Below are 13,042 nucleotides of genomic sequence, written 5' to 3'. Positions count from 1 at the left end.
CATGCAAAGCTGGGCGGGATTTCATTCATATTCCCTCGCCCTTCAATCCGCCTTCCCCGTACCTTGCCAGGCCGTTACCATCCATAAAGTCTTTATTGTTAAAGGAATACTGTCATCAGACACAGAGGAGACGCCGTGTGTCTCTCTGATCTGTAGAAGCGCTGCCCTAGTTGGCGCATAGTGTGTGTTGGGGGCACTCTCACTGCGGTGGCCACATCGCCAACCCTTTCTCTTCATTTTTCTTCTTTCTTCATATGTTCCGCTTTTTCGTATCGAGTGGCAGAAGGATACACCGTCTACGAAAGATGGAATGCTCCTTGGCCTTCCTTGATCGCCGTAGACAGTTGCTTCCGCATGACGTTGATGCTGGTGTAGTCGGGGAGCTTGAGGTAATTCACACACGTCATAACGCTAGGGAGGTAGTCGTCAGAAGTGTAAGGAGCCTCGCTAGGCTTGCAGACGACCGTGAACATGGGCGTCAAACTCTTGAAGCCTGAGATGAAATTAGCCTTATTCGAGCCAAGTCTGCGGGGCAACGTACCTCCAATGGGGAGCTTGGGGCTGCCGGTTGTAAATTGCAAGAAGTCACGGCGCTCCGCAGGCGTCAGCTCGCTCATAGTCTGGAGCAGGTTCTTGACGCTCTTGCTGTCCATGTTGTATCCGTGGTCCGCCTTGATCGAATCCATAAGTGCTAAAGAGGATGTTAGTGCTAGTTCAAATCAGAATGAGGAGGTAATCTTACTCTCAAGGGACCAATCTTCTTCGACTCTGCCAAACAACGTGACGAGCTCGTCAGGGGTGAAGGCGCTCAACGCCGAGTAAGGGAACACCTGAGAGAAGCCGGTGCGGAAAGCATCGACTTGACGGCGAACGCCGGTGCCCAGGGTCATGTCAATGACACGCTCCAGGTACGAATCCACGTTATCGATGGTGACTCGGACTTGGGCGCCATTGTGCATGAGCTCGATCTCGGGGTATCCCGGAAGGGTGAAATCCAAGCAGAGATCATCCAGCTTGACGCCGTCGATGGTGATGTCTTCGGTGTCGGCAACCTTTTGCGCCGGAGTGCGCGAAGGGTCCTCGTCAATCTCCTTCTTGGCCAAGGCGAACTTCCTAATGGTCTTCAAAGACCTAGCCAGGCCAGGGTCGACAACCTTGACAGCACCGAGGGAAGGCTTGACTCCAGGGGCTGCAGAGCTATCCCCAATGCGGAAAAAGGTAGGATTGAAGTTCAGGTCGATGATGCGGGAGTCAATCATGGACCGAGCAACAAACTTGCCGAGCGTCTTGAACAGCTGAAGGATGCGCTCTCCGTTGGGAGAAGTCGAATCCTCATCGCTAAGCGGTCGAGGGAAGAGTCCACTGGCCCCAGAGATGTACTCTTCTGAGTCGTTCGAGTCCATCTCTCGCCAGAGCTTGAGTTTCTTCTTGGCGAACTCCTTGGAAACGGTGGAGTAGAATTCAAGGGTGGGACCCAGTCCGGTGCCAACTTCCTCAAAGTACTCGACCTCAAGGATGCTCTGTGAAGCACCATAGAGCTCCATCACCTTCAGGGCAGACTCCAGGATCTTTGACCGCGAGATTCGCACCTTCTGGCGCTGGAGGCGACCCAGGAATGGACGATCGTGATCGCGACGGTCGCGTCTGGCGTCGTCGTTGGCGGAAGCGTTCTGCCAGCGAGTCATTGACCGGGCATACCCGAACGACGTCGATTGCAAGAACAAGTGTCTCGTCTCGAAGGGAAACAGGAAGGGGTACAGTCTGGCCAGATCCTCTGCCCAACTGGGGATGCAGTTGCTTGCCACGATGAGGGGCTCTTCCAGCTGTCTGTTCAACTTCGCGGTGAGCTTGGTGTTCACAAATTGAGACAGGGGTTCGATGTTCAGTCGAACTGCATCCTTTTCGCTGTTTTCAACCATGACGTCTTCAATGTTTGCGTTCAAGTCGTGCAGGATGTTGAGCAGACGAAGGATAGAGGCAGTAGACGGGTGCTTCGCCAGGGACGCGGGCACGTTTCCATCTCCATTCTCTTCGGCGTTGGCCTCGGTGTTGGGGCTGAAAGACAAGGTCTCTGCGGGTGGCGGGCCAGGAGCCCGTCTGAATTTGATGGGATGAACGGCAGACCACACACTGCGGCTGAAGTGCTCGTCCGAGTTCAGAGCCGATGTATGAACTGCGCGGTAGATTGTGGTCTCACTCGGGATCACCTTGCCATCAAGGGTGAACTCGATGTGCCAATCTTGAGGCACAGATTGGATGGCTGCAGCATATGACAAGGCCCGAGAAGAGGCTGAAGGCGTGGGCGTGGGCGTCTCGTGAGACGCTGGGGCTGGCAGTCCGCCAGTGCGAGTCGGAAGAGAGCTTTGGGATGGCGTTGGAACTCGTGTGCCGTCATCCTTGCGTGCAGTCACCTTACCGCCAGCTGCGACCTCCATGTTGACAGCACCTGGCTCAGGGCCGGGCGACTCGCCCATATCCTCATCCAAATCTCCGACAATGGCGTCGAGGGCACTGCTGCCCCCAATCTCTTCGTCGTCAGACAATTGCTTCTCGTCTGCGCATTCAAGAGCGTTCTGCAAATCGTCATCCTCTTCCGGAGGGGGTCTGGAGGGTGCCGGGCTGTCTGATGAAGCTACGGCACTACGGCGTGTCGATCTGCGGAGTACGGCCTTTTCTCTAATGCTTGACGAGGTGTCCGGCGTGGCCGCGGTATCTGACTGCGGCGTCGACTTGGACTTGGTCTTGCGGAGGGATCGCGAGCCACCAGGGGTTGGAACGCTGGGTGGCGGCGGGACGGGGCTTGATGTGGATGCAGCCGATGCACGCTCAGCAAGTCTTGCTGCGGCGTGGCTCAACGGGAGCCCAGCCGAACCTGCGAGTGAAGCAAGGGCTCTAGAGAGATTGTCGGCTCTTCTAGAGCCTCGCGGCCTTTCCGACAAGCTGATCCTAGGTCGTAAATAGTCATCCAGGGACTTGAATGTCGCAATGGCGTGAATTGACACCATAATGTTACGGTAAGAACGGGGGATCTCTGACTCGTCGTCTGCCACAAGTCTGAGCCGGATCTGCTTTGCCAGCATCGACGCTGCACTGCTTCGGTTGCCGTCAAAGGTGTTTTGATGGACTGTGATGACTTCAAAGTGCTCAGACCTACTGAGCAGATCCTGGAGTTTGTGGACCATGACACTGAAAGGGGTCGCAGGCGAGTCGGCCGTCGCTGTCTTGGGCTTGGACTTGACCGAATATCCCATGAAAACCTGCAAGAAGGCTGACTGTGCCGCTCGGGCCAGCTCCTCGTCCGGGTTACTGAAAACATCGAGAAGAACTCGGACAAGACCAGATGCCAGCAGTTCCGCGCTCGTGACGCTTTCCAGCACATCCGCGTCGAATGACGAAGCTAGTCTCTTGAACAGCTCGGTACCCTTCTCAGGTGCAAGGTTGCTTGCTGTCCTGTGGACGTAGAATGCTTCAATCTCCTCGGCCAGATCAGAGAGGTTGGAGAGGATCTTGGCGGCCCTCTTCTTCATGGTCTTACCATGCTTCTCGGTCTCATGGTTTTCCAGGAATTTCTTAGCAACATCGCGGATTCTGGTTCGCATAGACTGTCCGTCTGATGACAAGAAGTGTTGAGGGGGTCCGTCGAGTGACATGGTAGACCCCCGAGAGCTGACCGGAGACCCAGAGATGTCGTCTGGATGAGCTTCGTTCTCATTGTCCTCTTCATTTTCACCATCGTCGGACTCCTCGTGCTCCTCTTCGTCTTCAGATTCATCATTATCTGATGAGTGGTCTCCAGATTCTGCTGATGCTTGTCCGTCCGTGTTGTTGGTCTCCTGCGACGCGCTTGCCTCTGCAGGAGGGGGCGTTTGCTCCTCTGCAGCGAGCTTGGTGATTTCAGAAATAACGCCTTCGCGGTAAAGCTGGTATCGGTAAACATCGTCCAGGCGGCTGAGGAGAAGCTCTGTAGCTTGCAACGCCAGCATGACCAGGGTTGGATGATCCTGCTGAGATAGAATCGACGCAAGGAAGGAGGCGTAGGGAACAGTTTTCAGAGATTCTCCCAGAATGCCCTCGTCGAGGTTGGAAAGCATCTTCAGCTGTGCAGTGAGAACCTTTTGACGGACGTTCAAGTTCACCGTGCTCGAGAAGGCGTCTGTCAGCGTCGGGAACAAGATGAGTGCGAAGCGGCGGACCTCCGCTTTGCAGCCATCCAGCAACTCAATGCGCTTGTCGTTGGGCGACTTGCGTGCTTTGCCAGTAGCGGTCGAGGATGGCGTAATGGGCTCCGTGGCATTCATTTCAACAAAGTCACCGTAAGCGGGATCGGCGTTGCGAGGAAGGCTGGGAAGGAGTTCGCAGATGACGTTCAGTGTCTCGATGATTTGCTCTCTTGGCCGGTGGATCAACGCCTGCATGATGACAACGCTGTCGAGCTTTGAGGCAACGTCCTCGGTCCCGCTGGGTGGAGACACGCCCGTGAGAATTTGGTAAAGGGTTTCGACAATGTTGAGCTTGAAAAGCTCTGCTGACAACTGAGGGCTGGCACGAGCTGTAAAGGCGAGCACTCGGAGGAACTGAGTGTGGATGTTAGGCCCAATGAGGTTGGTGGTGCCTGGTACAAGTAGCCGAAGAACAGCCTTCAACAGGTCCACGCTGACCAGCTCCTCGAGCTTCGTGGACTGATATTTGAAGCTCTCGACGATTCCAGAGACACAGATAGACGCCTGCTCCACCACACGCTGATCACTGCTGCTGAGAACGTTGAGAAGAGTCGGCATTACGTCCCTAATGACGGGGAACGAGTCTTCGGGTATGTTTCGGCAGCAGTTTGCGGCTGTAGTCACAGCTGTTCTCTGGGTGCTTGTCGCGAAGAAATCCAGATATGAAAGGCAGGCCGTCAGACCGCCCTCGCGAACAATGCTGGAGGGATACTCGGCCGAAATCTTCTCCAAGGTGCTCAGGGCTTGCTCGGCAAGATCAATGAAGGATATCTCCAGCAGCTTCTGGCAGAGGACAGGTACCGCACCTCCGTAAACAACGTTAGCGACGCTTGCGGGCAGAGCCTCCATCAAGTTGGCCAGACAGCGGCAGGCCAGGAGCATAATCTCGGGGTTTTCCTCCCCAGTGATTTCATTAGGCTGCATCAGTATGACGAGCTCCTTGACGAATGAATCTGGCGAAAAGTGGCCGGACAGGTTGTCCTCGTTCGAAACCAGGAGAATCTCGGAGAGTTCTTGTAGGGCGATCAGCTGCATCGAGGGGTCGTCCTTTTGACGCAGGCTGCTCAACAGCTCGCGCAGTCGGGAGGATAAGCCCGACATCATGCCTGTGAGTGCTCGCAAGGTGCTAGACAGTCCTCCTGGACCTCCGGGTCCTCCAAAACCGCCGAAAGGATCATCGTCCTCGTCATCATCGTCGTCGTCGTACCTCCGAGCATCATCGTCGTCGTCATTGTCGTCACTATCTTCGTCGTCGTCGTTATGTTCGGGAGGTGGTGGCGGTGGAGGGGGGATTCCTTCCTTCTCTGCCTCGTCTGTGCCCGTCATCGCAGTATCCTGATCGGCGTTATTCGTAGCGTTTCGTTTTGTCCGACGAGAAGAGCCTGATGTGTTGGCAGACGGATCTGAATGGCTCGAGTCAGTACTACAGTCCACGAGCCAACGGTTGTTTGAGCTTGATGTACCTGTTGCACTCGGGGCGGTTCTCTTGCTTCTGCTCGATTTGCGGCTCGAGGACCCTGACGGAACGGTGTTCTCTGATGTGTTGGCAGGGCCCGAAGGGGTGCTGTTGGACACTGTCAGGCTGATGTTTCCGAGATGAATTGAGCACGTGGGACTTACTCTGGGCTCGACATGGCTGCGGTTGCTTTGTCTTTCCTCTTGGAACGGGGAGGAGCAGGTGTTTGTGTAGAAAGTTGAGGCGGCGGAGGAGGCTCAGCAACTTTCTGACGCTTCGATCTTCTGGTCGAGGCGGTCGAGGATTGCTGCGTTCCCGGAGTAGGGCTGGGTGGTTGAGCTGGAGCCTTTCGCTTCCGTGACGCAGAGGCGGTAGGGTTCTGAGGACTGGAGCTCGCGGGTGCAGGGGCGTTCGCGGCGGGATCGGCGCCTGTAGCGGATTGTGTCGATGAAGCTGCGATATTTGCCGCTTGTCGAGCAGATGATCTAGTTATTCTAGGAGACATGAGTGACTGGTTTTTGCGAGGCATGGCCGACAGTAACGAAAGAAAAAAAAACGAGAATCAAGTCAGATCAGAGAAGGGTCGGTTGGCAGTCCAGAATGCCGCCAGCCATCTGTGTCTCCAGCCAGGGTCGGAATAGTGTGGGTGCAGGGTGGATGCTGGTGTACAGTGTAAGGTCTGGTGGATTGATGGACCAGGGAAGACGAGGAGGGGTCGGTGGCATCGATCTGGAAATGACCCGAGGAGAGAAGATAGGCGGGAGGGACGAAGGAGGAGACGAAGAGAGATGTGTCGGGCAGAGAACCAGAAAAGCGGCGTCGCGGATGGTAGACGGCGCGATGCAGGCGTTGTTTCAATGTTGGGAAATAAGGCCTCTTTTTTTTTTCTGGCCCTTGAGGGTAGGTAGACAAGGTGCGGTGCAGTGTGGTGCCTGAATGTACCGAAAGGCAAGGTAGGTAGACAAGTAGACAGTGACCAGGCCCGCTTAAGTTGGAGATCCAACAGGTCGGGTACCAGGCTGGAGGCAGGTAGCTTCCTAAGCAGGCCAGCCGGGAACCCAGGTAGGTACACCGGGGTAGTCCTGAGGCAGAGACCGGGTGATTTGGTTTTGAGGATCAAAATAAAGCAGACGGGAAGGTGAACAGCGAGGGCAGGTGGTGTAGAGGCAGACAGGCAGACAGGAGGGAAGCCCCGATATGACCGGTGACTGGTGACTGGTGGTGATTGCCCCCGCGACACAACTTTGAACGCTCTCCTGCTTTTGAACAGCAGAGCAGGGCTGCTGCTTCTGCCTCTGCTGGCTGCTACTCGATGCCTCTTTCCTCTTTTGTGGTCTCTTGCCTTCTTCACTCTCCGATATCTTCCTCTCTTCGACTTCTCGCGATGCACAAAGCAGTGTAAGGGGATCGAAACAAACAGCCCGGAGCAGGGGAAAAGAAGTGACCTACCTTTGGGAAGGCGAAGTCGCGGCTAAGGCGGGAGAGCCCGATCCTGAGGACGATATCGTCGGCGTTGACGGGAGGCGCGCGGGGGGATCGTGGTCGACTACCGATCTGGAGCGCGGATTTGCAGCGGCGATTCGTTCTGCCATGGATTACGCCATGAGGCAGGGCAGCTTGGAGCGGTGCTGGCGATTGGGACGGCGGTATATCGATGCTATGAGATGGGTGTGCGTTCGAACGTGATCGCCCCGTCGTTCGGAGACGGCCAGCGGAGCAAGGGCGTTGGAGAGAGTAGAGTGAGGGGAGGGGAGACAGGGAGAGCTGTCGGCCGACCAAATCAACTGATCGAACGAGCTATCTTTCGGTCGTGGGGAATCATCGACAGTCGAGGGGCATTCGGCGGTCGCTATCGGGGGACGTTGCTATCGTCTTGGTCGTCGTTGTCGTCGGCGTCGTCGAAAAAAGGTCGATACTGCAAATGGGGAGTTCACAGTTATGACTTGGAATTATGCAGGACTGGAAGCAAGCATGGAGGAAAGGTGACTGGCCCGGATGGAACTGGCTGAACCTGGACCTGGACCATGCGGACGCAGCTCGCACTGAAATGACTGATGGCCGACACCGACACTCTCTCACACACACCTTGGCACACACACACTCGCCGGATACCTAACGGTAGGGACGCCTTTTTCTCTATCAATCACGCGCACCACCGCTAACAAGGCACTGGCCGGTAGACACACAAGCCCTTCTCCGGCTCCAACACGTAACAAGCGGCTCTGATATTCCTCCTCGTGCCACCCATTCTTTGCTGCTCCTGCGAGAACGGCTCAGAGGTAGCAGCCACTGGGCGTGCGGGACAACCAACTCAACAGTCGGAGGGGGATCCCTGCAGCAAAGCGCCTTGGCTCCAACAACGCCAGCCGCCCTTATGTCATGATACCGTCTCCCATTGCCACGCCCACCGTTTGGGTCCGTCCAAGGGTGTCAATCAGGGACGTGCCACCACGCTGCCCGCCCCAGGAACCCAAAGCCACTGCTGCCAGCGCCCTCCCAGCGTCCGACCGTACATCCTGACGATGCAGCAACAGTGCTGAGATTGGCAGCTTGATCCCGGTGACAGGAGGTTGGCAGTGGTTGGCAGGCCCGGAAAGCAGTGCAAACATGCCTATCGCTCCGCTACCGCACCGCATAGCGCCATGTCATTACGGAACCCTGTCTCCGTTTGCACCTCCACATCCTGCGCTTAGGGCCCCAGATTCTGACGGAGCTGATTCAAGCAGAGTGGATAGACGGAATCTGCGACTCCTGTTGCGCCATCAAGGGACTTTATGTGGATGGGGCTGTCGATTTTGGTCATTTCTAAGCAACATGGACACCAAGAAAAAGGCTCACTGAAGCTCCGTAACCGATACGGATGGTTTTGGCATCTATTCGCTTATTCATTGAAAGCCCTACATGTCTGCGGCGCCGAGAACTCCGTCTGTGTAATTCTTGTCATACACCAAGACATCGCGTGAGTAGCACACCTCTGTCTACGCCTTCAGACTGTCCTTGCCGCCCTCAAACTCATTAAAATCATATTCGTCAGGATACTTGTCGAGGTGTTCCCGCAGCTGCGCCATCTGCTGCTTCAAGTCCGGCGTCAGCTCTTCGTAAACATCTTCAAACATGCCCCGAATGGGCGGCTTCTTTTCGTTCTCGGCCTCCTTGAATGCCTTCAAGACCTCCCGTCTCGTGGAGTCGCGGCACTCCTTTTCCTTGTTCTCATCCCACATGCCCTTGGCCTCCATCCACTTGCGCAACCGCGTGATCGGGTTGTCCCTCCGCTTCCAGTCTTCCACCTCGACCCTGGCACGGTAGGCGAATGAGTCGTCCGACGTGCTGTGATGGCTCACGCGGTAAGTCATGGCCTCGATGAGGACGGGCCTGCCCCCATTCTCCAGCGCCATCTCACGCGCCCTCTTGGTGGCCTCCCGTACGGCCCAAATGTCGTTGCCATCCACCCGGATGGTGTCGATGCCGTATCCCAGACCTCTGCTGGCGATGCCGTCTCCCCGGTACTGCTCCAGAGTCGGCGTTGAGATGGCGTAGCCGTTGTTCCTGCAGATGAAGATGACGGGACACGACCGCGTGGCGGCGATGTTGAGGGCGGCGTGGAAGTCGCCCTCACTCGCGGCGCCCTCGCCAAAGTAAGCCGCGACTACTCTCGGAGGTATCGATTGGTCCTGCATCCTTTGCATCTTCAATGCGTACGCCGCCCCCGACGCCTGCGGCAGTTGCGTCGCCAACGGGGACGAGATCGTGTGCTGTCGATCAAATGGTCAGTCACGGCGAGGCAGTCAGGGGGAATGGAGAGGCACCCACAATATTTAGCTCCTTGCTACCGTAGTGCACCGGCATGTTCCTCCCTCTCCCGGGGTCCTTTGAGTTGGCGAACAGCTGGTTCATAAAGTCCGCCGTCGTGAAGCCGCGCTGCTTGAAGACGCCCTGCTCGCGGTACTGGCAGAAGATGACGTCCTCGGGCGTGAGCACGCTGGCCGAGCCGACGCTCAGCGCCTCCTCGCCCGCCGAGACCATGTAGAAGCTCAGCCGGCCCTGGCGCTGCGCGTCGAACATGATGAGGTCCATGACTGAGATGAAGACCATGTCCTTGTACAGCTTCACGACCTCCTCCTCGCCGAGGTCCGGCGTGAACGAGTCGTCCACGATGGCGCCGTTCTGGTCGACGACGCGGTAGGTTGGCACGGCCGGGTACTCGCCGGGCGTCTCGAACTTGAGCGTGCTCGTGAAGGCGCTCTTGACGGCGCCTGGGAAGGAGACGTGGTTCGCGTTGGGCCGCTGGGAGAGGCTGCTCGCAGCTCGGCTCGGGGTTGCTGCGAAGGGCATCGTCGCGCTCGCCGGGGAGGCTCGTGGAAGGACCCCGCGCAGGGGTGCACGGCGAAGCATCTTGCAAGACCTCATCGCTGCGATTGAACAAACACACGGCACTCTCAAGAGACTGGCAGCAAGAGAATTGAATACTCAATCCCACAATAACAAAGGAGGGATCGAAGGAGCGGGAAGCCGAGACATCTAGCAACAGCGGCTGGTTCACGGCGGGAGTCGTCTATCGTCGGCCGGCGCTGCGACGTCATGGCTGAGCCGAAGGAAAGCGAGCCGAGCTGCCCTTCGTTTATCTCCTTATCCGCAGCGTTATCCCCCGGTCCAGTCCACCCGTCCCATGCCGCAACCACCCCCGCGCCCCGCGTGTGGCAGGAGCCGATAAGGAACCGAACGAACCTTGGACAGGGGAAGTGATTGCGAGATGCGTCGTTATTTGGGCGCTGATATTAAAGTTATGTTTTCCCCCGTGCTGGATACACCTGTCTGGGGGGCGCTTTTGAGCTCAACTTTTTCCACTGTTTGAGGATCAAACTGACAGCCCGTCGCATAAATGAGGCTGTTTACCGTTTTAATTGCGGTGAGTTTATGTCTTGCTGCGCTGTCGGTACGGATGCGGCACCGTAACGGTTCTTCGGTGAAGGCTGCAGACCGAATATCCGATGAGCATGGATCGTGAGAGTATTTGCACTGACATTGCGATGCATCCTTCACATTTGCTTCTCAACCACAACATGGATGGTTAATAGCGTTGACCAGAAAGCAAACGTTTGCCTCGATATATTAAGGATATCTAGTAGGTGTAACGGAACCCCTTGTTCTCCCAGTCCGTCTTATCCTCTCTCTCAGACTCGAGGCCAGCCTGGACCTTGTCTTCCGGAATGCCATACTGTGCGTCGCGGCGCTTGTTCTCAAAAACACACAACACGTAGTATGCCACGCCCGACGCAGCCATGAGGGCAAACGCGAACATCATCGCGCCGATGCCCAGGGGGTATCTCGGGGCCTGGCTGGAGAGGAAGAGCTGCGGTCCGATGATATTTCCGATGGCTACGACACAAGATCAGTGTTTGTTCTCAAACGCTCCAGCGGGTTTTATGCGACTCACCATAGCACACGGCGACAGAGACACCCATGAAACTCTTCTTCGTCGCGCCCGCGGTGTTTGACGAGTTGAGACTCAGCATAAACACCCACGGAACGTTGTAGAACCCCATGATGTACACACCCGCTAGATTCTCATTAGTCTCATTTTCCTATACGATAGCAGTCTGTTTCCATACCTAGCGATGCGTTGCGCGCAGAAGTCACATCAAGGGTATGCACCATCACGGCGCCAGCGAGACCGATGAGGGCGGAGATGATCCAGAAGAAGCACCTCAGGTTCTGCACAAAGTGCGAGATGGCGGTCAGGACGGCGCCGGCCACCATGGCGACGGCGGCTTGCGGCGTCGCCATGAGCACCGTCTTGGTCTGGCTGAAGCCGTACCCCGCGATGATGAGCGGGTTGAAGTTGGTGATGCCCGCGTTGGCGATGGCGTAGCCGATGCCGCAGGCCCAGACGCACCAGCACTTTGGGTCCTTCAGGGCTTCGATGATTTGCTTTCTGTCGAATTTCTGGAACCTCTTCGTTAGCAAACACTTCCTCTCGCTCGCTCAGACGAGAGATTCCCATGTCACCTACCTTGTGGTTGTCGACACCTGTCTGGTTCTCCGCCAGACGGATGATGACTGCCTTCTTCTCCTCTTCGGTGAAGAACCAGGCTTTGGCGGGGGAATCCGGCAGGGCAAAGAAGATGATGAAGCCGGTGAAAATGGTGACGGCTCCGTAGATGATGAAGATGTACTAACATCAAATTAGCGGCATTCAATTTCCAGTCCGTGAACAGCACCCACCTTCCATGTAGACAACGACCCCTTGATGTTGCCGATAGCATACGACAAGATACCGCCAAAGACACCAGCAAAGGTGTTGTGCCACAGCGCCGTCCGAAGCGGCTGCTCCTCGCGGCGGTACCAAGTCGAGTTCAGCACCAACATGCACGGCAGCAGGGCCGCCTCGAAGATTCCGAGAAGCACGCGGATGGTCGCCAGCCCGGCAAAGTTGTGGCAAGCCGCCATCAGGCAGATGGCGGCGCCCCAGAGAATGAGGCAGGCACTGATGTACTTTCCAATGGGCACCTTGGTGATGAGCCACAGGCTGGGCAGCTCCATGGCCAGGTATCCAAAGTAGAAGATGCTGCCCAGCCACGAGTACTCCTGGCCCTTGAGGTTGGCGTCGGTCCTGAGGCCAAAGATTGCGGCAAAACCGAGCGCGTTCTATGCCAATGCCGGGTGTCAGCTGCTGGCATCTAGCTTCGGTTTGGCGGTTGGCATCGTCTTACCTTGTCGAGGAAGGCCAACGTCATGCTGATGACGAGACAAGGCAGGACCACGAGATCCGTCTTCATCAGCAACCGCCTGTTCACTGCCGGCTTCAGCGCCTCGGATTGGTCGAAGGGCACTTCATCGTGAGAATCCTTGAGCACTGCAGGCTCCGTCAACTTGCTGTCGGCCACCGGTTTCGGGTCCATGTTGAAAAGTCGTCTCCAACAGTGTCAGATGCGGGAAATGCAGAGATGCCGTGTAAGTCGAAGACACCTCTTATCTTACAAAACGTCGGAACCCACTGGCCGAATCGAGATAAGGAATGAAGCTGGGTAAAAGACTCAAAAACAAGAAACGAGAGGAATCGCCATGAAGGCCAAGATATTCAAAAGGGTATGAGGTAGATATTTCACCTCGCCTCCTCACATCATCCATTGTCTTGGGTAATGGAAATCCAGGTTGTCGTTTTCGATATGGAGAACGCGTTCAACACTGATTGACGAAATCGCACTACGGGATCACGCAATCAGTATCGGTCTCCACCGAGACGATGTTCGGTGATTGACAGAGATATCTCGGACCAGTCCGAATCCGAGTCATGGAGCAGCGCCCACTGTCCGCGACATGGATGATGTGGAATAATATGCCGATCGGATTATTGGGGAATCTCACT

General features: G+C 56.3%; 3 protein-coding genes across 3 annotated transcripts; all 3 read right to left on the bottom strand.

The window, feature by feature from the left end:
- Window positions 1–296: 296 nt before the first annotated feature.
- Window positions 297–6,205, bottom strand: CGCS363_v002304 (putative ubiquitin fusion degradation protein; the record flags this gene model as incomplete). Its single annotated transcript, XM_036634153.1, has 5 exons — window positions 297–493; window positions 542–691; window positions 743–5,623; window positions 5,684–5,784; window positions 5,841–6,205. The coding sequence occupies 5 exons, from the start codon at window positions 6,203–6,205 to the stop codon at window positions 297–299; spliced, it is 5,694 nt and encodes a 1,897-aa protein (XP_036500535.1).
- Window positions 6,206–8,654: 2,449 nt separating this feature from the next.
- On the bottom strand, window positions 8,655–10,008 carry CGCS363_v002303 (2-oxoisovalerate dehydrogenase subunit alpha; the record flags this gene model as incomplete). Its single annotated transcript, XM_036634152.1, has 2 exons — window positions 8,655–9,428; window positions 9,487–10,008. 2 exons carry the CDS (start codon window positions 10,006–10,008, stop codon window positions 8,655–8,657), a joined length of 1,296 nt encoding a protein of 431 aa, XP_036500536.1.
- Window positions 10,009–10,795: 787 nt separating this feature from the next.
- CGCS363_v002302 (putative transporter) lies at window positions 10,796–12,575 on the bottom strand (the record flags this gene model as incomplete). Its single annotated transcript, XM_036634151.1, has 6 exons — window positions 10,796–11,052; window positions 11,111–11,233; window positions 11,286–11,619; window positions 11,687–11,848; window positions 11,899–12,321; window positions 12,387–12,575. 6 exons carry the CDS (start codon window positions 12,573–12,575, stop codon window positions 10,796–10,798), a joined length of 1,488 nt encoding a protein of 495 aa, XP_036500537.1.
- Window positions 12,576–13,042: the final 467 nt, after the last annotated feature.

Source organism: Colletotrichum siamense, assembly GCF_013390195.1.
Source record: "Colletotrichum siamense strain Cg363 chromosome Unknown KSG_Cg363_contig02, whole genome shotgun sequence".
Classification (NCBI taxonomy): Eukaryota; Fungi; Ascomycota; class Sordariomycetes; order Glomerellales; family Glomerellaceae; genus Colletotrichum; species Colletotrichum siamense.
Note: the sequence above shows the minus strand (reverse complement) of the source record. Positions and strands in the feature narration are given on the sequence as shown.